This window comes from Bicyclus anynana, chromosome 3 (assembly GCF_947172395.1).
Source record: "Bicyclus anynana chromosome 3, ilBicAnyn1.1, whole genome shotgun sequence".
In the NCBI taxonomy this organism is placed as follows: domain Eukaryota; kingdom Metazoa; phylum Arthropoda; class Insecta; order Lepidoptera; family Nymphalidae; genus Bicyclus; species Bicyclus anynana.
In genome coordinates, this window is record NC_069085.1 from 18,348,870 (window position 1) to 18,369,554 (window position 20,685).

The window sequence follows — 20,685 nt, forward strand, 5'->3', positions numbered from 1 at the left end:
CCATCCCTTTTTTTTAAGCTGCTGGCATGCGTTCATAGTTGCGGTAAACTATAACAGTATCTCTTCAAAAACCACATATGTTAAGTGTATGAAAATAAATAGTAATGAATTTTCTCTAGTTTTAATCTTAATTATTAATTTCTGCATTGATGATTCTTATTGAGTTAGGAATGGACATATAGCGAAATTGAAGACAGGGCAGTGTAGGATGTACCTAAACAAAACAATGTTTCGTAAATATCCATTTATTATTTGACTAGGAAAATTCAATGTAAGTAACATAACATTTATTTTACAGTCCATTCTAAGGTATAAACAAAATATATGTATAAAACATTAAAAAAGCCTCTGATGAAAGGTTTTTGAGTGAAAACAACATCTGCAGAAAATATTCTAAATATCAAATCTAGTATGAGTGTTGGGTTTGGTAATCGCTTCTGTCTTGTATTATGAACTTTATGAAAATAATGTATAAATTGCATTTTTGAGTTATAGCTAAGCTGAACAGACAGAATAATAATAATCTTATTACATTTATAGAGGCAAAACAATGTTCGACTGGCATAGACTTTTACCAACCCAACAATATCGTATATGTACCCAACTAAATTATTATCTTTTCGTAAGCCTGTTTTTCAAAATAACTACCTATTATTATTAATATGACTACTAATAAGTACTTTAAACTGGTTTTTAGATGTTTATGGATACAATTTTTTCGTAGGTATCTTAAAAATATAAATTGTACGCAAACAATGACAATAAATAATAATATAACATTTGTACCAAATTATCTATTTACTTAATTAGACAAAATTTCAGATACTGAAAATAATATAAACTTAATTACTAAGATGCAGATACAACATTAAACTTAATAATTAAAGAAAACGTAGGTATCAACATAAATAAAATTCTTATTACTAATGTAATATTCTATGTAGGTATATTCTATGCTTGACTTCTATGCGTTCATCAAACATCCGACCGCGCTGCGATTTAGGTAAATTGTTCTACGTACGCCCTAGAAGGTTCTTTCTTAGGGAAAAGAAAAATTTACTCTACAATGTTTAATAGGTCATTCGTTCATTATCAACTCATATTCGGCTCACTGCTGAACTCGAGTCTCCTCTCAGAATGAGAGGGGTTAGGCGAATAGTCCACCACGCTGGCCCAATGCGGATTGGCAGACTTCACACACGCAGATAATTAAGAAATTTCTCTGGTATGCAGGTTTCCTCACGATGTTTCCTTCACCGTTTGAGACACTTGATATTTAATTTCATAAAATGCACACAACTACAAAGTTGGAGGTGCGTGCCCCGGACCGGATTCGAACCCACACTTTCCGGAATCGGAGGCGGAGGTCATATCCACTGGGCTATCACGGCTCTAGTTCAATAGGTACTTCACAATAAAAACGAGTCGTGTATAACTTAGTCGTGACATATCGGTAATTAATTTTAATATTTTTTTACGGTTTAACGACGGTAGTGCGTTGAAAAATCGTAAGCTACAAAAAAGATACAGTCAACACATTCCGGAAAGTCTTCGGCTTCGGATATTTAGTGGTAAGGTGACCCAGCGCATTTGTGTATAAACTTACAGTTCGTTTTATGTAGGGTGGTCCTCTCCAACGAAGGCGCAGTTGTATTAAAGGTGTACCTTGACATTGATCGTGTTTTTTATCGAGGGATAACCGTTACATGCATTATAACAATCAAACTTATGTTTATAAATTACTAGCTGACGCCGCGCGGTTTCATCCGCGTGGTTCCCGTTCCCGTAAGAATACAGGGATAATATATAGCCTTCCTCGATAAATGGGCTATCTAACACTGAAAGATTTTTTGGGCTATCTAACACTGAAAGAATTTTTCAAATCGGACCAGTAGTTCCAGAGATTAGCGCGTTGAATCAAACAAACAAACTCTTCAGCTTTATAATATTAGTATAGATTGGCAGTCCAAAAAATACATTGTATACGCAAAAGTATTTGTAAATATTCATTTCAATAATGTTTTTACCCAACCATCCGATAAGTTAGCGTCCATCCAGGTAGTAAAGGCCTTTTTTCTTTAGGCAACTTTTTTTAAATCGTGGTCAGTTGTCAGAAAAAGCCGTTGGAAACTTTCTGCCAGTGAGTCTTATGCATTAGTTAAGGTGTATGTAGGCGAGTCGTCGGATATTGATCACAGCTTGTCGGAAGTCGTTTACAGCTCGTCGTCGAAACGATCGTGGTCGTGGTCATAGTCAGCCTCGCTGCCCACGAACACGTCGTGGTGTCGGAGTACTTCGGCGAACGACAGCGCACCGTCGTGGTCGTCGTCGGCCGCCGCGAACAAGTGCTCCACCTCGTCATCTGCTATTTCGCTGCGAGCACAATATCAAGTCATCATTCTACTTCTAATACTTGACTATAGCTTGGCAACTTCGTTCGAAACACTCCCGATTTTCCGCGCGCGGTGGGGAGCGTGTAGCGATGAATGAAAAACCCACAACTGATGCACTCACTTCCCCGAACGCAGATTTCCCATCAGCGCAGTCTTTCCCCCCGTCAACCGTATATCATGGAAGTGTCATCAACGAACTTGCCAGACTATATGTATACTCTACTTCTCCTGAATGGCCTCGGATTACTTTAGTATTTTAGTCGAGTACGAACAATTTTTGGATTTACCGCCCAAACAACACAGTTTTACAACACAGTTATAACTTTTGTGGGATCACCGTCACCTTTTGTTTTTATGTACTTTTTAAACTGCTCAAATAAAACTTTTTAAACTTTTAAACTTTTTTTAAACATAGTTCGTACTCGACTAAAATACTAAAGTAGTCTGAACTGGGCCTTAGAGGCCATTCAAAGTAGGCACATTGTATCGCCTTAAGTCCGCTTTTCAAATAAAATTATGATTTGGACACTGTGTCCAAATCCTCCTCTCTTTTTATTTGATCTTTACATGAATAACGATCACTATCAGATTACATGAATAACCGAGACTGACGGACCGACGGGTTGTAACATCACCAACTTCGGACCGATATTAAAAGTTTCTTGGATTAAGACTCCAGGGGTAAAAGATTCTTCGAATTGGAAGATATTTTCTAACTTACATAAAATTATAAAACGTGCAATGACATAAAGGAATGCTAATATATTTGTCACCCAAGGCTTTAGGAGTAATTTATAATAGAATTGAGAAATTATCTTGGAAAATCTTAGGGCAAGTTCCAGCTAATGTACGTATATACATCAGCTGGAACTTGTGCCTGCCAGTCTTGTTAACTGGCGGGAAGCCCACGAGTGGGTCGTCGATAAATGTTTTGTAGAATCAATTGTTATGTAGAATTTGGCCCCCCGAGGGCCGCGTCGAGCAAGCAAGACATACACATTGCAAACTAAAAAGGTCGAGTGCCAAGAGACTTGAAGGGTTAATGTAATATGTTAACTCACCCGTTGTCGGGTATGACCCAGCGGTGCACCTCGGCCGCGTCCAGCACGCCGTCCCGGTTCGAGTCCAGCTCGTGCTCGAACTTGTCCCGCTCCGAGAGCACCCACTCCTTGTCTTGCTGCACGCCTGCCCAACAACGGGAGCTAGTATTTTTTAGCGTTTTTGGAATTTCAATCATTAGTTATAAGGGAAAGTTATGTAGTTTTTGACAACGATGTCTGGAGGCCTTTCTGACTCTGATTTATCTATCGTTGAACGAAAGTTCTTGTTGCTAACCATTTTTGCTATGTTCAAGGTTTTATGGCATCCTTCCTAAACACGTCACAGACACAACAACACATTTTTTCGCTTTTATAGCGTAAATTCCTTTTTGGAACTCATACAACATACAAGTACAATATACAAGTGAAGTTTATCATCTGACTGACATCTGACAAAATATGATATTTCTTATTTTAGTCAGATGATAAAATAAGATATGACAAAATAAGATATTTCTTATTTTAGTCAGATGACAAAATAAGATATTTTTTATTTTAGTCAGATGATAAAATAAGATATGACAAAATAAGATATTTCTTATTTTAGTCAGATGACAAAATAAGATATTTTTTATTTTAGTCAGATGATAAAATAAGATATGACAAAATAAGATATTTCTTATTTTAGTCAGATGACAAAATAAGATATTTTTTATTTTAGTCAGATGATAAAATAAGATATGACAAAATAAGATATTTCTTATTTTAGTCAGATGATAAAATAATTATTTGATCTGTTCTATAAATTTTATATAAATAACCGATAACCGATTTTACGGCCACAGAATGTTTTACAAGTTTATCTACATTCTCCAGTCTAAAATATATCTTATAATTACAAAATAGAGCACAATTTCGTTTTATTTTAAAGTGTTGCCCAGCCGGGTAATCTAGCACACTTCTAGGCAGAAAAATTCCGGGATGTGTGCATCCTGCGCGCAGTTAAATGGATAAGGATTTTTTTCTGAAGATAGACGTGTATCATCAGTAAAAAAACCCATAACTGCAAGTCTTCATAAACGACATAACTTTCCCTTCTTAAACTTCCCTTGGGATAGCAATTTTGTCATTAGTTTTGGATTCCAATTTAACTTTTAACAAAATGTCAGTACAGTACATTTTGCTTCGAAATTAGCTTAGTGTGAAAAATCGTACTTAACGTAAATAGATAAAAGTACTGCATGTTAGTTAGCTACATAAACTAAATATTGTTATATAAACTTATAGTGTGCCAAATATCATGCAAATCCGTTCAGCCATTTTTGAATTATAGTGTAACGAACATCCAAACACACACAAACGAACAAAATTTCATTTATCATATTATTGTATTTGTTTGTGAATTAAAGTCTGTTAAACAAACAGTATTAAATTTGGTTCAATAGCGCTAGATTCCAGAGCCATGTAACTAATAAAAAAAGATATATCTATAGGTACAGAAAACTTTTTAAAATTTTGATTGAAAGATATAAATAAAACCGCTTTCATCACGAACATGGAATGTATTGACCATAGTTAACAATATTGTACAATAAAAAGACAATCACGGAATAGACAAATTGTTTTTTTGCTATTTTATACCTACGGGAGATGGGTGACTATGCAGTCATATTGAAGGTAGTTGAGTAGAATTTTTACATTTTATAAGAGAATTTCAGTTTGCTTTATAGAATAAATAATAAATTTAATTTTTCAATAGATTTTCACTGTGACAACGCATTGTTAAACAATTATTATTAATTAATCCTTTTTCAATTACTATGTTTTATTTAAAAAAATAACAATAGTATTCTAATTGCTCAGTTCGGACTGCGTATAACATATCTACATGTCAATTGTTGTATATTTTGTAGACAGATTTTTTCGAATTTATTGCAACGCTACTCAAAGAATGCCCCGTACGCACAAGTAAGTCCCATTACAATCGGTTTATTAACTATTATTCCTACAAAAAGGATTAGCATAGAGGTCAAACAAAGACTGTAAAAAATCTTATAGATAACACGTAGTATAAACTCGCTTACGATATTTTTTTTTATTTTTACCTATATATACGCTCTACACACACATATTCATACATAATAAATACACACACACATAATATTGTAAAAGGGACAATTATTAATGTGACAACACTCACTCTGTCAGTAATTAAAGTATTTTTGGCAATATTAGGTGAGATCAATCGAGCACTAATTTGTCTATAATATAAATACATAAATTATACTACATGTTAGTAAAGCGGTTGTAATTCCAATGATTTGTTATATTTTTTAGTTTGTATAATTCATACACCTAGCCTAACCTATCAATTGATAGGTTAGGTTAGGTTAATAATTGCTGAACAGTATAAAATATATGATCTACAAAATAAGTTTTATGAAAAATCAGCATGTAAACCTTACTTTTAAAACACATCGACCATTGAGATGCAAGTAAGTCCCTGGAAGATAGTATAGCGGGACGCGGCAGTGTTTGTACCAACATTTTGTGGTAGAGGAAACACCTGAAGCAGGTCCCAGGACTTGTGGCCATGGGTGTCGGTTTAAGGGATCCCTCACTTTTTATTGTGTATATAAAAAGTCGGCTAAATTTCATGCTGTATGAAGTCTTACAAGAAGAGGACATCCACTGACTAAAAATTATGATGGTGGCAAATATTTGTACATGACAAATTAGTGCTTTATGTATTAGTACTAGTATAGTATAGTATAAAGTCATTGACCTCTTATAATAAAAGGACGCACAATCATGTAGAAAATGTCACTTAAAAACTGGCCAACTTTGCTTTGACAGTTATAGAATTATTGGTAAAGAAAATTATACCTAAAGGCCTTCAAATATAGTCCAATATTCAATGAAATCCCAAATTCAGAGCAAATTCAACCTCAAGGATTGTGTTTAAGGTTGATTTTGCAAATGCGACTACTTGAATTGAGTGCCAAGAAGTTGTGTTTGGCGCTCATGGAGTGGGGACGTTTTTTGGTCGCTGATTGTCTCAGACTAAATACATAAGGACTAGTATCGCACCAAAATTCACAAACTAAAAAAATTTTCTGCCATTTTCTAAGGAAAACGAAATGAAATCTAAGCTAGATTTCATACATATTTTATACCATTTAACTACACAAAAGGGTATTTTTACGGAGGTTTTTAACCGACGGACACGATTGTAAACTATGAAACATCGATTCTATAGAGATAGTGTTTATAATCGCATAAGATCGTTGATCATATACCTTGACAGAAAAATAATGTCTTGCGAGGCAGATCTTTATCTAATTAGTCTGAGCTGATTGTGCGTCCAGTTTTGAATAGGAGATGGATGTATAAAGTTAGTATATCTGCAGCGGGATGTGTAAAGGCAGCTTGTAGCGCAGTATACCGCGGTCGCCGACGTACTCGCCGAAGTCCAGCACGCTGTCGTTGTTGGCGTCGCGCTCGCGCAGCGTCTGGTTCACCAGCAGCGCGTGCATCTGCGGGTGCTCCTCGGGGTTCGTGAACACCTGCAACGTTACTTAGATAATTCTACAAGTAATGAAAAAATCGTTATAAAGATAAGGCCGCCTTTGCAACCTTAAGTCAAAGGATGCGTGCTCCTCGGGGTTAGTGAACTCTTGTACAGTTACTTAGATATTGGTACTCGTACAAGTAATGAAAAAAATCGTTTTAACGATAAGGCTACCTTTGCAACCTTAAGTCAAAGGATGTGTGCTGATCGGGGTTAGTGAACTCTTGTACAGTTACTTAGATATTGGTACTTGTACAAGTAATTAAAAAAAATAGTTTTAACGATAAGGCTGCCTTTGCAACCCTAAGTCAAAGGATGCGTGCTCCTCGGGGTTAGTGAACTCTTGTACAGTTACTTAGATATTGGTACTCGTACAAGTAATTAAAAAAATAGTTTTAACGATAAGGCTGCCTTTGCAACCCTAAGTCAAAGGATGCGTGCTCCTCAGGGTTAGTGAACTCTTGTAGTTGCTTAGATATAGGTAATCGTACAAGTAATGAAGAAATCGTTTTAACGATAAGGCCGCCTTTGCAACGTAAGACAAAGCCCAAGTTTATCTGCATTGAAGCAGATGGATGGATCTAAGGTCTCGCAGTTTGTCCTTACGTATAGGATGGCTATACTTAGGACACAGAGCGAGATCAGCCTATTCACTCACTAGCTTTGGTCTATTAGGCACCTAGTATTAACATCAAATCAATAACAATCGCATTTTTCGTACTCCTTAAAAGCCTATTGTTAGCGAAAATTACAATGGCAAACTCACTAGTTGATAATTTTGATCAATTAACAATAAATTATTATTGAATTAGAAAACACGTAACTTAAAAGTAAATCCACAAAATTTACTCAAAGTTAATTAAAAGTCGAGCTGGCCCTATCGTGAGCTAATAAGGTAAAATAGACAACTGACACGCACATGAAAATATCTATTTCTGAGCTCAAGAAAAACACATAAAAGAATCATAATAACTTACAGAAAATTCCTCAAAATTGAGAACTCCATTGCCATCTATGTCTGCCGCCTGCCACATCGTTTTCTCTTGGAGCATCTGTAAAATTTAAAATCCTTACTATGGGAGTTTATCCTTTATCTCTAAAATAAAAAATAAAAAACTCCCTAATTTGTCAGAACCTTGGGATCCCCAAGGTTTTGGAATGGCGACCCCGCACCGGGAAGGTGGAGCGAGGATATCAAGCGGGATGCAGGGAGCCGTCAGCCGCTGAATGCTGGCAGTTCGTGACAGTTGTTTGGAAGTTCATGGAAGAGGCCTATGTCCAGCAAATGGACGTCCATTGGCTGGTAATGATAATGATGATGATGATGATGATGATGATGATGATGATGATGATGATGATGATGATGATTGAGCTCTGCTAAACGCTGAACTACTTAAAATATGATAAATTTTAAAAGCATATTAATATAAATAAATAATAAATCTATATATATAAAAATGAATTGCTGTTCGGCTTAACGGATTTATCTTATCTTGGTCTTGAAATGTTCGTGGAGGTATAGGGAAGGTTTAAAAGGTGAGAAAAAATCAAAAAAATTCCGGGAAACCCCTAAAAACTGCCCTTTTCAATTTCCCATACAAACGTTTAAGAGTCAAGCGGTAGGGGTAGGGTAGGGGTAGAAGGGTAGAGTAGGGATAGAGAATAAGTGCACTTATGTCAAAACGTAGCTTGACCGGGTCCGCTAGTAAATATCTATACTAATATTATAAAGAGGTAAAGTTTGTAAGTTTGTAAGTTTGTCACATTTTTTAAATGAGGTAATCTTCGGAACTACTGGTCCGATTTTAAAAATTCTTTCACCAGTAGAATGCTACATTATCGGGGAGTGCTATAGGCTATATTTTATATTGGTCTCATATATATTAGCCGAATTATCACAGTTTTTGTCATACAGGTCGGACTGAAAATCCTCTTAAACAGACTTATTCGCATGCGCTGCCTTAACTATTGTGTAAAATTGAAATTAATGTATAGAGACTTTATGTATCTTTAAAAGTTCTACAAAAAAGTCCGCGACACCACATATCTATCTTCTATATATTAGCAGATATAGTACCTTTTGTGTTTTAAAAATTATTAATTTTATATACGTAGGTTTGCGTCATTATTTATACAACTAAACTTTAATCCTTATTAAAATAAATTATTTAATAATCACAAGGATATTATGGAGATAAGATTTGCCCTTTACAGTATGTTAATTACTTAAATAGTTTCGGAGATAATACAAAATTTCTAAAAGACGCAGAAATTTCGCTATATGACGCCCGGCGCTTTCATTTATGTAGTTCCCGTTCCCGTGTGAATATGCGGATCAAACATAGCCTATGACACTCGCAAATAACGTAGCTTTCTATTGGTAAAACAATTTTCCAAATCGGTCCAGTAGATCCAGAGATTACCTCCTACAACCACACGAACTTTACCTCTTTATATTATTAGCATAGAAGTCTCTATTTCTCTTGGTCATACCACCACTCTCGAAGGACTGGACCGATTTTGCTAAGGGTAGGAGTAAGATAGAGAAATTACAGGGTAGGGTACGGGTAGGGAAGCGTAGGGGTAGTGTAGGGGTAGGGTAGGTTTAGGGCCGGGTTTAGGGTAGTGGTAGGGTAGGGGTAGAGGTAGGGTAGTGGTAGAGTAGAGGTACGGGTAGGATAGGGAAATGGTAGGGTAGGGGTAGGATAGGCGTGAGATAGGGGTACGGGTGGGATAGGGGTAGGAAAGGGATAGGGTACGGGGAGGGTAGGGGTAGGATGGGGGTAGGGGTAGGATGGGGGTATGGTGTAGGTAAGTTAGGGGTAGGTTTTGGGGTAGGGTAGGGGTAGGTTAGGGTAGAGTTGGGGTAGTGGTAGGATAGGGTAGGGGTAGGGGTAGGGTAGGGTAGGGGTAGGGTAGGGCAGGGGTAGTAGTAAAGTTGACATCGAAATTTACGCGGACGAAGTCGCGGGCGTCCGCTAGTATAAATATAAATGTTTAATCCATATTATTATGGATTGCACCACACAATTGGGCGTATCCACTTGTATAGCGAGTTTTGGTAATGATATTCGAAGTACTACGTTATTTCAGTACTTCGCGTCGTAAACAGATTACCGGGCGGAGCGTCGATACAATATTCTTACACTAAATTTAGATATGAGATATAATGGTACGGATTTGTTTCGAACCTTAATTGACATAAGTGGGCCAACATGAAGAATATTAAGCAATTATTATTGCTCAGGGACTTACTTCGACCTATTTTTTCTAACGTAGATAGATTTGCGTTTGCCTTTATGTTAAAAATCTGTATTGGTGGATATCATACACATTTTTAGCCATATTTCTTTGTACAAAAGCATCATTAGCGATCTCGCAAACTTTAACTTGTCGCTGTGATGTCTTTAATGAGCAGTATTTGACTTGGGAAAGTTTTTATTCATGATCATCATCAAAGAGGAACACTCGGCAGTCTCCGGATTCATTCCCATACCAACTTTGCCTCAATAGCTTAACACTCGGTCGGACTCTTCACCGAGGGGTAATGGTTCGAACTCCGGCCTGTTGGTTTGTTGTCGTACTCGTGCCTACTTCTAATACAGCCTTTCCCGACTAGTCGGAGGGGAATGGCAATATTGGTCTTATTTAAAAGATATGGCAAATATTCTTTTTTAAAAATAACCTTACCTGTAGCATGCAAGTCTCGTCGTGTGTCGTGAACCGTGCACTGTTTACGTTTAGTCTCTGCGACCGTACAGCTGCTCGTAAGAACGAAATGTCACGTCTAGTTGTGACGACATGACGCACAACTTGAATAGTCCCTCATAGTTAACTTTACCTCGACTTGATAAGAATACTTCTGCCACGTCACCGTCGCGGTGGTCATCCTTCTGTCGACGCCTTTTTTTCATTTTCTTATTTTTACTATTGAAAGACAATAGTCAAGCCATTGACTGCGATTTCATTTGATGGTAAGTGATGATGGATGGAAGCGCGCTAATTTGGAAGAGGTACAAGTTTATTCTACCCATATCTCTGACGGTTTTTACGTCTTTGCCTGTAGAGACTCAGAAATCCGTCCAGACCTATTAGATATTACAGAATCCTAACTATCCCAAGCTGGGTATCGAACCCGACGTCTGCTCGTCCGTCCGACGACGGTGGAGTGTCGCTCACCATGTCGGCGTCGGCGTCGTCGGTCGCGTCGAGGTCGTCGCCGTCCACGCCGAAGGTGTCGCGCACGTACTCCTGCCACGTCACGATGCCGTCGCGGTGCTCGTCCGCCTGTCGACGGTGGAGTGTCGCTCACCATGCCGGCGTCGGCGTCGTCGGTCGCGTCGAGGTCGTCGCCGTCCACGCCGAAGGTGTCGCGCACGTACTCCTGCCACGTCACGATGCCGTCGCGGTGCTCGTCCGCCTGTCGACGGTGGAGTGTCGCTCACCATGCCGGCGTCGGCGTCGTCGGTCGCGTCGAGGTCGTCGCCGTCCACGCCGAAGGTGTCGCGCACGTACTCCTGCCACGTCACGATGCCGTCGCGGTTCTCGTCCGCCTCTGACATGCGCTCCTCTGCCTCCTCCTTAGAGAGGTTGCTGCACAAAACATTTGCACGTTTATGGTCACACTCCTCAGAAAACCTCTTAGCAAAATTTCAATAAAAAAAATTAAATAAAATTTTTAATCTGTACCTCTTTGGTTGTCATGTTTTAGTAGAAGATTGTTCCATTTTTTTATTACACGACAAATATGATTTTACATGGTAATTTCTTTGGCAGTTTAACTCGATAGATATTGATTTTCATACAACCATTGCCAGTGCTGCTACTTGACCAGTACAGCAAGTTCGATTTATCTCTATGCAGGTTGTCAAAATAATGCTAAAATTTTCAAGCATGTTTGAGAAACAGTATATTAATTCACTACCCCATGTTTTAATCACAATTTTAGTTTTTTTTTATGTATATGAAAGAAGATATAGCAGAAAAATGTTTGCCATGTTAGCTGTATACATCCTTACAACAACATATCTTATTTATATTGTCCCATTCAAACAAAACTATGTACCTTTATACAGTTTTATGTTTAAGAGCATTGTAAGGTTGTTAAAGCTTTACTGTGTCTACAGACATTCAAATGCTTACTGAATGAATCATAGCTTCAAATGCAAATGAGACAGAAGTTTCCTTTTATGTCACACAAAGCAATACAAAAGCATTTTAGAACTAGTTTAATATGTAAATCTGAGAATATTAAATCTTTTTAAACATGTTTCAATGTATGTTATTGTTACAACAGGCATTCAAATATATTTCAAATATGTTTAAGGGTGTTTTTTATAGTAATAGTAGCAGATAGTCTACCTGATGTGAAGTGGTAATCCATCACCTATAAATAGAACAATACTTTGCAGGGTGTGGTCACAATCCATAAGAACATTTAAGATATAAATAATAAATATAATCAAGCAAGAACATTGTATGTAAATATATAATAGTTGTTTAGGTTAACAGTTTTTGTTCAACAATGCATGACATAAAAACACAAGTTGGTTTGGCCAAAGACCAATACAGCACAGGGCAAACAAGTAAGCAATGCTGCTTAGTGACAAAAATAAGTGAAACTTCCATTAATTAACTGTCTCAAATGACATTACTAGTTAACAAAAAATATTCAAAGTTAATTAAAATGATTTGTTATTTTGATTTTAACACAAAATTACCAAACCAATTTTCATGAAAATAAAATGGGACCAATCTGGAAGTATATACTCTTTCAAACAAAAAAGAATTTTCAAAATTGGTTAATAAATGTTATGTGGTAACAAACATAAAAAATAGAAAAACATACACATCAAATTGAGAAGTCTCTTTTTTTGAAGTTGGTTAAAAATGCAGGGGATCTACTGTGATAATAAGCCTACAACAAACTCAACCTATTTAACAACTTAATTACTTTCATCTTTCCATCTCACTGTACATCAAAAAATTGTTTTGGAGATCTGTTTGATTCTTTCTAATTCTACACATTCCAGTTAATTTTTCAAAAAATATTCAACATCCAGATTTGGCTTTTAAATGATTTTATTATTATTTCGTATAACAAATCTATGACAAAATTAACACAAACTTACATAAAAGAGTTCAGGATCCACTTTTTGAGCTCTGGCCTGCTGATGAATTGGTCTCCGTTGAGGTCCATCCTGTAGAGCAGCTTCTGCAGCCGCTGCCGTGACTCTTCTGGACTGAGCCGATCAAACTCCTCCGCTTCCTTTACACTACCTACATATTTGTTTTTAATTAACCAAGAAATAAGTAAACTGCTTTACCCATGTCAATTCATTAGGGTAAAATCAAATTCATTTTTATTTTTTTAATTGATATCTTACAATATAGTTAAATAATATATTTGCATTACAAAAAGTCATATTTTGTTATTTCCTTTTCATAATTTTATTCTTTAGAAATCAGTACCATGTCATTGTTAAAAAAAATTCAAGATAGGATAAAGGTGAGACAAAACATTAGTGGATGAGTGGCATATAGGGTTGTAGTTCTAAGTTAAGATAACTTTAGAAATTCAACAAGTTAATATAGTCAGTCAGAAGCCAGCAGTAGTGTTGAATTACCTTTCCTGCCACTCTCTTTTTAAATGAAATATACTCATGCTTATCCACAATACAAGGTAAGAGTATGCTTAAGGTGGAGAAATCTTACCTAGAAGTTTCATTCACTTTTGCCTTGAAGATGCCAAGATAGTAAGAATAACTTGTACTTTGTACACCTGCAAGACAAGAGTGAATTGGCATATTCTAGACAAACACACTAAAACTCAATTCCCTCAGCCTTTTTTTGCAGAAACAATACATTTGAGCTTGTTATCTGGCTCACAGTATTACCCAGGATAAGATCACTACTTTTCATCAGGCATGATAGTAGTCAGCCTACCATAAAAAGAATATATTGATTTCACTGGCTGTGTGAAGCTGCTAACAACACATACATGGTACTGGCAAAGTAATAAAATAATTTAGTAAACTTTACGCACTTATCGAGTAATAGTAAGTAACAACCAACACGACCGGTACGAGGGCTAACAGCGCGAGTTTCACCGACATCTCAACCACATTGCTTATCAGAGACTAAACGTTGCAACACAGCCTGCGTGCGCGCACCGTGACCAAATATACACATACACAATGAGTAAGACAGGCGCTGCTACTGCCAAGCGGTAAGCTCGTTGTTTACTCACCTATAATCGCTTCGTGGTCGAACTCGACGTTGTGCTCAACATCGTTATAATGGTCGTGGTCCCGCGGCCGGTACGCTCCGTCCTCCTCCCGCTCGTTGTTGTCCACGCTGTGGCTGTGGACCGTCGCGCACAGGAATATCACCAAAATGTTTGGCGTCAGGAGTAACAGGAACGGCAGGAAGTACCGAGACAACATTGTTTCACGTTTTTGACACAAAACACAATGTTTATTGATTCCGCCTTCGCTTACTTATTTTATGCGTAACGCATTTGTTTTTTATTTTTTAGAAATAACACAAATTACAATCAATACATACAGCAAGTATTTTTAGATGAAAAGCACAGGCACAGACATCACATAACAAAATGTCACAAACTCACAAAAGAAACATCAATTTGTTGACAGTTGGCAGCGGACAGATTGTAAAGCTTGATTCAATTTAAGTATTAGGGCGGAAACACATTACTGACATCCGACGCCACCCGACGCCACCCGACGTGACGACAGTAGGTACAAAAAAAACAGTAGGTACAACGATCTTGTAGGTAGGTTTTTAATATATTTTAACCATAAACATAAAGAAACTGTATAAAGAAATTATACATAATTTAGTTTCATTTGATCAAATTATCAGCCGCCATAACTATCAAAGATATGCGACGGTTGGCGACGTGATGTGGGTAGGCGCGAACAAACTTCGAAAGATGCTTGCGAACTTCTTCCACAACTAACGGTAGATGCTTCTGAGTAACTTGATCCGTTACGTCCAGATTTATTAGAGCTTCTTCTAAATATCTGAAAATAATGAAATTACTTATTAAAAATACAGAAGCGTCTTCAATTAATAGATACCTAAGTATAGTAAGCGGTTTGGTTAAACTATGCGTAGTTACACACAGTGCCGTAAATAGCCTTTTCCGCGCCCTGTGCGAGCTTCTATAACTGCGCCCTTTGCCTATCATACCACCCACTGTGTCTCACTCACTAAAACGCAAACGCAGGTTCACTACTGCGAATGCGTTGCCCATTCTGATCCTTAATTCTGTCTATTCTTGCGCCCCCGAAAGTCTACGCCCTGTGCCTGGGCACCGCCCTATTTATGCCACTGGTAACACATAATTTTCGGGTGATGGTGCGTGAGGTGCCAGGCTAAAACACCCTTCCCGAACGGCCCTTTAAGCCGAGGTACGAGTCTCAGAGGAGACGCCCTTAGAGTCGTTCCGCCCATCTTCTTCTGCCTTCGGGCCCCATCAGGCGATGCTTCTGCGCTCGCCCAAATCCCCCGGTGACGCCGCTGAGGTCCCATAAGGAGCCTACGGCACTTACACAATCAGAGAAAAAATACGTGAGGTGCCATGAATAACCCTATCAACATGTTGAAGCCGCGTGATATCAAAATTTCGTGTTGATCAGACGTGAGGCGGAAGTGCCAAGTGGTACCTGCACTTGAGCTGCGTGTCGTGCACCATGTCGGTGGCCAGCTGCTGCACCAGCGACAGCAGCACGGCCTGCGACAGGCGGCACGGGCTGAACACGGCGGCGGGCTCGGCCGCGCGGCACGCTCCCATCAGCAGCGCCAGGTTGCAGTGCGAGAGCGCCTCCTCAAACGAGCCGTTGAAGTCGCCGTCCGACAGCTTCTTGTTGATTACTGCCGACTGCATCTAAAATTAACGACTCATTAACCGAATTAAAAAAAGGCGGAGGAAATCTAAACACCAAACGAGACGAGTATCTTGTCACAGATTCTTAAAGAATGCGCAATGTTGAATGTCGATGGTGGTGGTATGGTGGACAAACAGTACCTTACCATTCGTGCGCAATTTTGGGACAGGGCTGAAATAATCTGCTGCGGGACCTAGCAGCCGGGTCACCAATCAATGGTCTGTAGAATTCTTCCAACTCGTCCAAGGTCTGCGACGTGCAAACGAGACATGCACATTGACCAGACTAAAAGGTCGAGTGTGAAGGTTTGGAGATCTAAAAGTGGACTAAATCGCAGGTGTTTGCTAGTGCTTTAATCTTTTACTTATTTCAATGGTTGTAGAATAAATAATAAATATAAATAGCTATTGTTACAGTTGTGCTGTCTATAGTGCAACAAGTATCTCACCAGATGATCTATAACTGACACCTCGGGGTCCACCGGCTGCGGCGGGCTGGGCGGCACCTTCTGCTCCCCGTCGTAGAGGTGGTCTGTCTCCACCACTAGCGGAGGAAGGACAAGCTTCGGCAACAAGTCGGGTGTTGCCAACTTCTTATTCTCGTAACCTGACCTATGGTGAACTCATATTACATAATGGTAACGCTTCAAATAACCGCTGGATGCTGGTGACTCGAAATCGTTGTGCTTGGAGATCCATGCAAGAGGCCTATGTCCAGCAGTGGACGTCTATTGGCTGATAATGTAAGGTAAGGTAAGGTAAAGCTTCATAGGATCAATCTTTAAACTTATTAATTTTCCGTAAGTACATCTAAGTACTTAAATTATGCATACGTATATGTATATATTACACTTAACATACCTACAACAACTACTCGAAAGTAAGGATTTTTGTAAGATATATCTTTGAGGCTATCTGAAACTAGACTGCGCACACCATAAGTTTGCGCGTAGCCAAAATCGGAACTAATCAAAAGTGCTGCCATCGTGTCATCTATCTCTATATATCTCTTGGCGGGTTACAACTGGCTTGAAGTTAGGCGTATAATATACGAGTATTTTACTAAATTTACCTTATTCTAATATGTTTGATGATCCTTGAAACATGTAGAATATACGTAATAGAATATTAAATTATTAAATATAAACTAGTGAAATAGATAATTGTGTTCTAACTTGTGTTTAGTCTTCATAGTATCATGGATAGGATCAAGTTTCTGATCATTGTTTTTGGACAAGTTTTTCCACCACTGTCTTGTAATTTTTCCATCTTCAAGACATGCTCCTCGTTTAGAGCTTTCGTCAGGCTTCGGCGGTTTGAGCATTCGCTTCAGTAACAGAGCGGATTCTTGTTCTTGATGCTCCTATATTAGTAAATAAATAATAATAAATATTAATTAACACGCATTGGAGCGACGCGGCGTGAAGCTTATCCATATTCTCTCTCCTTTAAGGAGAGACCCCATCAATTTTAAGTTTTCGACAAATTATTATCACCATTATCTAATAATATTTAAATTTAGATATAATTATTTTATTATTCACAGCCATTTGATGTAAAATGACCCACCCTAGAATGGTCCAGCGCCCACTCTAGAATTCTGGGCTACCAATTTAAAATTCTATGATGGACGCTTAAATACAAAATATACAAAGAAAAAATCAATAAAATCAGTCGACCCGTTTCAGAGGCCAGCGTCCACAAACATACAACGACATTTCTATAATGAGTGTCGACTCTGTTCAGCGGTATGTCAGGGGCTGGCCCCTTAAGGTGGGCCTGGGCCCACCCTAGGATATTATCCTAGATACGCCAATGCCTTTTACTCAGCTGCTGTATCAAGAGTCGGATACAGAAGGCAGTTATTCTTGAGACGGCGCGTATTGTGAAGAGGTTCCCCACTCTGGAAGCCCTGACCACCGGTTGCAGTTAAATGTCCCGCAAAGGTAAAGTTAGTTTTTTTTTAAACATGCTGAATAATTACGAGTAGGTACTTAAGTCACGAAAACGTAGAACTTTTAACGATTCGTGCATAATACTCGGCTAGCTGAACTCACGCACTATCTGACAAACTCACATATTTCTGCGTCAACTTAGTAAGAGCATCCCGTATGTCCGCGTCGATCTGCAGGCTTTTAGGCTCGATAGCCGCCAGGAGACTCCTCGCTTGTTGATTTGACTCCCCGGAATCATCCGAGCCCTCAAAGTTCAACTCGTCTAGTCTGGAGACAAATGTCAAATTGAACATATGAAATGTCCATAAAACATTAGAACAAATATCTATCATAGAGGTAATTTATTTCGTATTCTTAATTCCAATTCAGTTTGCATAACCTATGCCACAGAGGCTCTAGAGAGTTGGAAGGTCAGATGTCCCAACGTTGACATCCCAAAGGAACGTACTACACAAAAACTTTGGGATGCTCCATTGGTTCAGCTGACACATGAAAATTTAGTTCAAAATCTTACAAGTGCTGTAGATAGAGCCAGGCTTCTAGCATTATCCGAAAAGGAATCTGGGTATTGGCTCCATGCTTTGCCATCGAAAAATCTTGGCACTTTATTAGACAACGAAAGTTTTCGTGTGGCTCTAGGACTCAGATTGGGTACACCATTGTGTTTAGAGCACAAATGTCCATGTGGGAAAGAGGTGAGTAAATTTGGAATCCACGGGCTTTCATGCCAAAGGAGTGGCGGTAGGCTATTTCGGCATGGCTCTCTTAATGACATAATAAAAAGGGCTCTTGCCACCATAAATATTCCTGCGCTAATCGAGCCGTTAGGAATCAGTCGGGATGATGGCAAGAGACCTGATGGATTGACGCTGGTTCCCTGGGAAATGGGGCGGGCCCTAATGTGGGACGCTACATGCGTCGACACATTAGCACCGTGTCATATCAGGGAGACAGAATCAAGACCGGGAGCCGCAGCAGAAAAAGCTGAAACCGGTAAGTGGCTCAAGTATGCCTCTCTGACAGAGAGTTACATATTTGTACCTTTTGCCGTGGAGACCCTTGGGCCATGGAGTCGCAGTGCCAAAAAATTTTTCCGTACTATTTCACCGCGGCTTGTTGCCTCGACTGGTGACAGAAGGGCTGGCTCATTTTTTGCGCAAAGGATCAGCCTGGCTGGCAACCATTCCACGTGGGCATGATTTGTATAGTTATTAGGATAAGTTAGCTTAAGTTCCTTATTGTATTCTTTCTCAATAAAAAAAAAAAAAAAAAAAAAAAATTATGCAGTTTTTATTGTGCACAAGAGAGGTATTTTACCAGCCCACTACAGCACCAGACCTCCATGGCGCAATTGAATTACAAGACGAAGTTCTGGATTCGATCCCCGGCTGGGCCGATTGAGGTTTTCTTAATTGGCCCAGGTCTGGCTGGTGGGAGGCTTCGGCCGTGGCTAGTCACCACGCATACCGTCAAAGAAGTACCACCAAGCAATTTAGCGTTCCGGTACGATGTCGGATGTAAATTTTAATCCTCCTCATATCAAGTTAGCCCGTTTCCATCTTAGCCATCATCACATATACCATCTGGTAAAATTGTAGCCAAGGGCTAACTTGTAAAGAAAAAAGGAGGTTTGAACCTTAGACCTACAAGCCAACCACGCTATTCTTGAACAACTACTATCAGATGCTATAGTCTGGCAAGACTTGATGACACTCTCATGATATGCGGACGACGGGGGGACAGACTGCACGGGTGTGAAATCATGCGTGCGGGGAAGTGAGGTGCATCAGGCGATAACAACTGTTTTAATAACAATAATTAATTCTTACGTTTTCGTAGATTCCTCAATGAAGCTTGCAATTATATTTCTGTAAGTTAGTTGAGAGTCGTCTTTTATTACTTTCACTACACGCTGCAGTTGATTCATCAGGATACCTGTTTAAACAATATACAAAAATAGTATGTTTATTTAACTTTAATAGTTTATTGTCTCCTAAATCCATATATAGTAATGCTAAATTACTTAAGTCTGTCTGTCTGTTACCATTCGTGGCTAAACTTTAGATGAATTTTACGTAACAGATAAGTTGGACTTTGGAGCAGAACATAGGTTACTTTTATCTCGGAAAATGCCATGATTCCTGCAGAACAGAATTTAACGAAACGGACTCGCGGGTATCTTCTCAATTTCAATTAAATAAATCCTCTTTTGAATCTAAAATAGTTAAATCACTGTGCTGAACATATTCTCACCTCTTAATTTCTGGTTATTTTGCTTCAAACTCAAAATCTGTTTACGACATTTTGCAAAGCTGTCCAGCAGCGTATCATTCGCAGGCGAGCATTTATGAGAGCTGGGACAGTCACATTTCCCACACTTTGATTCGAAACAGCAGTTTATTACGTCCAAATCACCGGCTGATTTGGTTCTTCGTAACTTTATACTTGCTAATCTGCGAGGAGACATTTTTATCACTTAACTTTAGTCAGACTATCAAGCTACGCGAGTCAGGTGATATTTTGCAACTACCTTCTAACAATTATTTATTTTTTACAGACGAAAATACTTAGGGGACCCCACGAATAGTTTCCATTCTCGTGGGAATACAATCTAACATGTTACTCACTGATAATGTAGCTTTCCATTGATGAGAAATTCGGCCCAGTAGTTTCGAAGCCCATCAAACAAAAAATCAAATCTTTCCTCATCATATTTTTTCATATACTCGTAAGTAGGTACTATGATCACTGTGACAACATAAAATTCTCTGGCCGAGATCGTTGTGGGCTTTTCTGGGACCTAAGGGCGCTTAGA

The 20,685-nt window shown here is 38.6% G+C and overlaps 2 protein-coding genes across 2 annotated transcripts; both read right to left on the reverse strand.

The window, feature by feature from the left end:
• Positions 1–229: 229 nt before the first annotated feature.
• LOC112049331 (reticulocalbin-2) lies at positions 230–14,632 on the reverse strand. The gene is made up of 7 exons (XM_024087183.2): positions 14,254–14,632; positions 13,136–13,283; positions 11,450–11,597; positions 7,982–8,056; positions 6,879–6,999; positions 3,455–3,578; positions 230–2,373 (listed from the first exon to the last, which is right to left on the reverse strand). Exons 1-7 carry the CDS (start codon positions 14,447–14,449, stop codon positions 2,214–2,216), a joined length of 972 nt encoding a protein of 323 aa, XP_023942951.2. The 5' UTR covers positions 14,450–14,632; the 3' UTR covers positions 230–2,213.
• A 151-nt stretch (positions 14,633–14,783) lies between these two features.
• On the reverse strand, positions 14,784–20,392 carry LOC112049343 (uncharacterized). Its single transcript, XM_024087196.2, has 7 exons — positions 20,124–20,392; positions 19,700–19,805; positions 17,993–18,137; positions 17,091–17,278; positions 16,365–16,527; positions 15,695–15,915; positions 14,784–15,049 (listed from the first exon to the last, which is right to left on the reverse strand). Exons 1-7 carry the CDS (start codon positions 20,335–20,337, stop codon positions 14,869–14,871), a joined length of 1,218 nt encoding a protein of 405 aa, XP_023942964.2. The 5' UTR covers positions 20,338–20,392; the 3' UTR covers positions 14,784–14,868.
• Positions 20,393–20,685: the final 293 nt, after the last annotated feature.

Coding starts and splice junctions, on each gene's coding strand:
- LOC112049331 (XM_024087183.2), bottom strand. CDS start 14,449: ATGTTGTCTCGGTACTTCCTGCCGTTCCTGTTACTCCTGACGCCAAAC. Junction 13,284..14,253: donor CGACCACGAAGCGATTATAG/GTGAGTAAACAA, acceptor ACAAATATGTAG/GTAGTGTAAAGGAAGCGGAG. Junction 8,057..11,449: donor ACGACGCCGACGCCGGCATG/GTGAGCGACACT, acceptor TAAATTTTACAG/ATGCTCCAAGAGAAAACGAT.
- LOC112049343 (XM_024087196.2), bottom strand. CDS start 20,337: ATGTCTCCTCGCAGATTAGCAAGTATAAAGTTACGAAGAACCAAATCA. Junction 18,138..19,699: donor ATTGAGGAATCTACGAAAAC/GTAAGAATTAAT, acceptor ATTTGTCTCCAG/ACTAGACGAGTTGAACTTTG. Junction 17,279..17,992: donor CTAAGTTGACGCAGAAATAT/GTGAGTTTGTCA, acceptor TTACTAATATAG/GAGCATCAAGAACAAGAATC.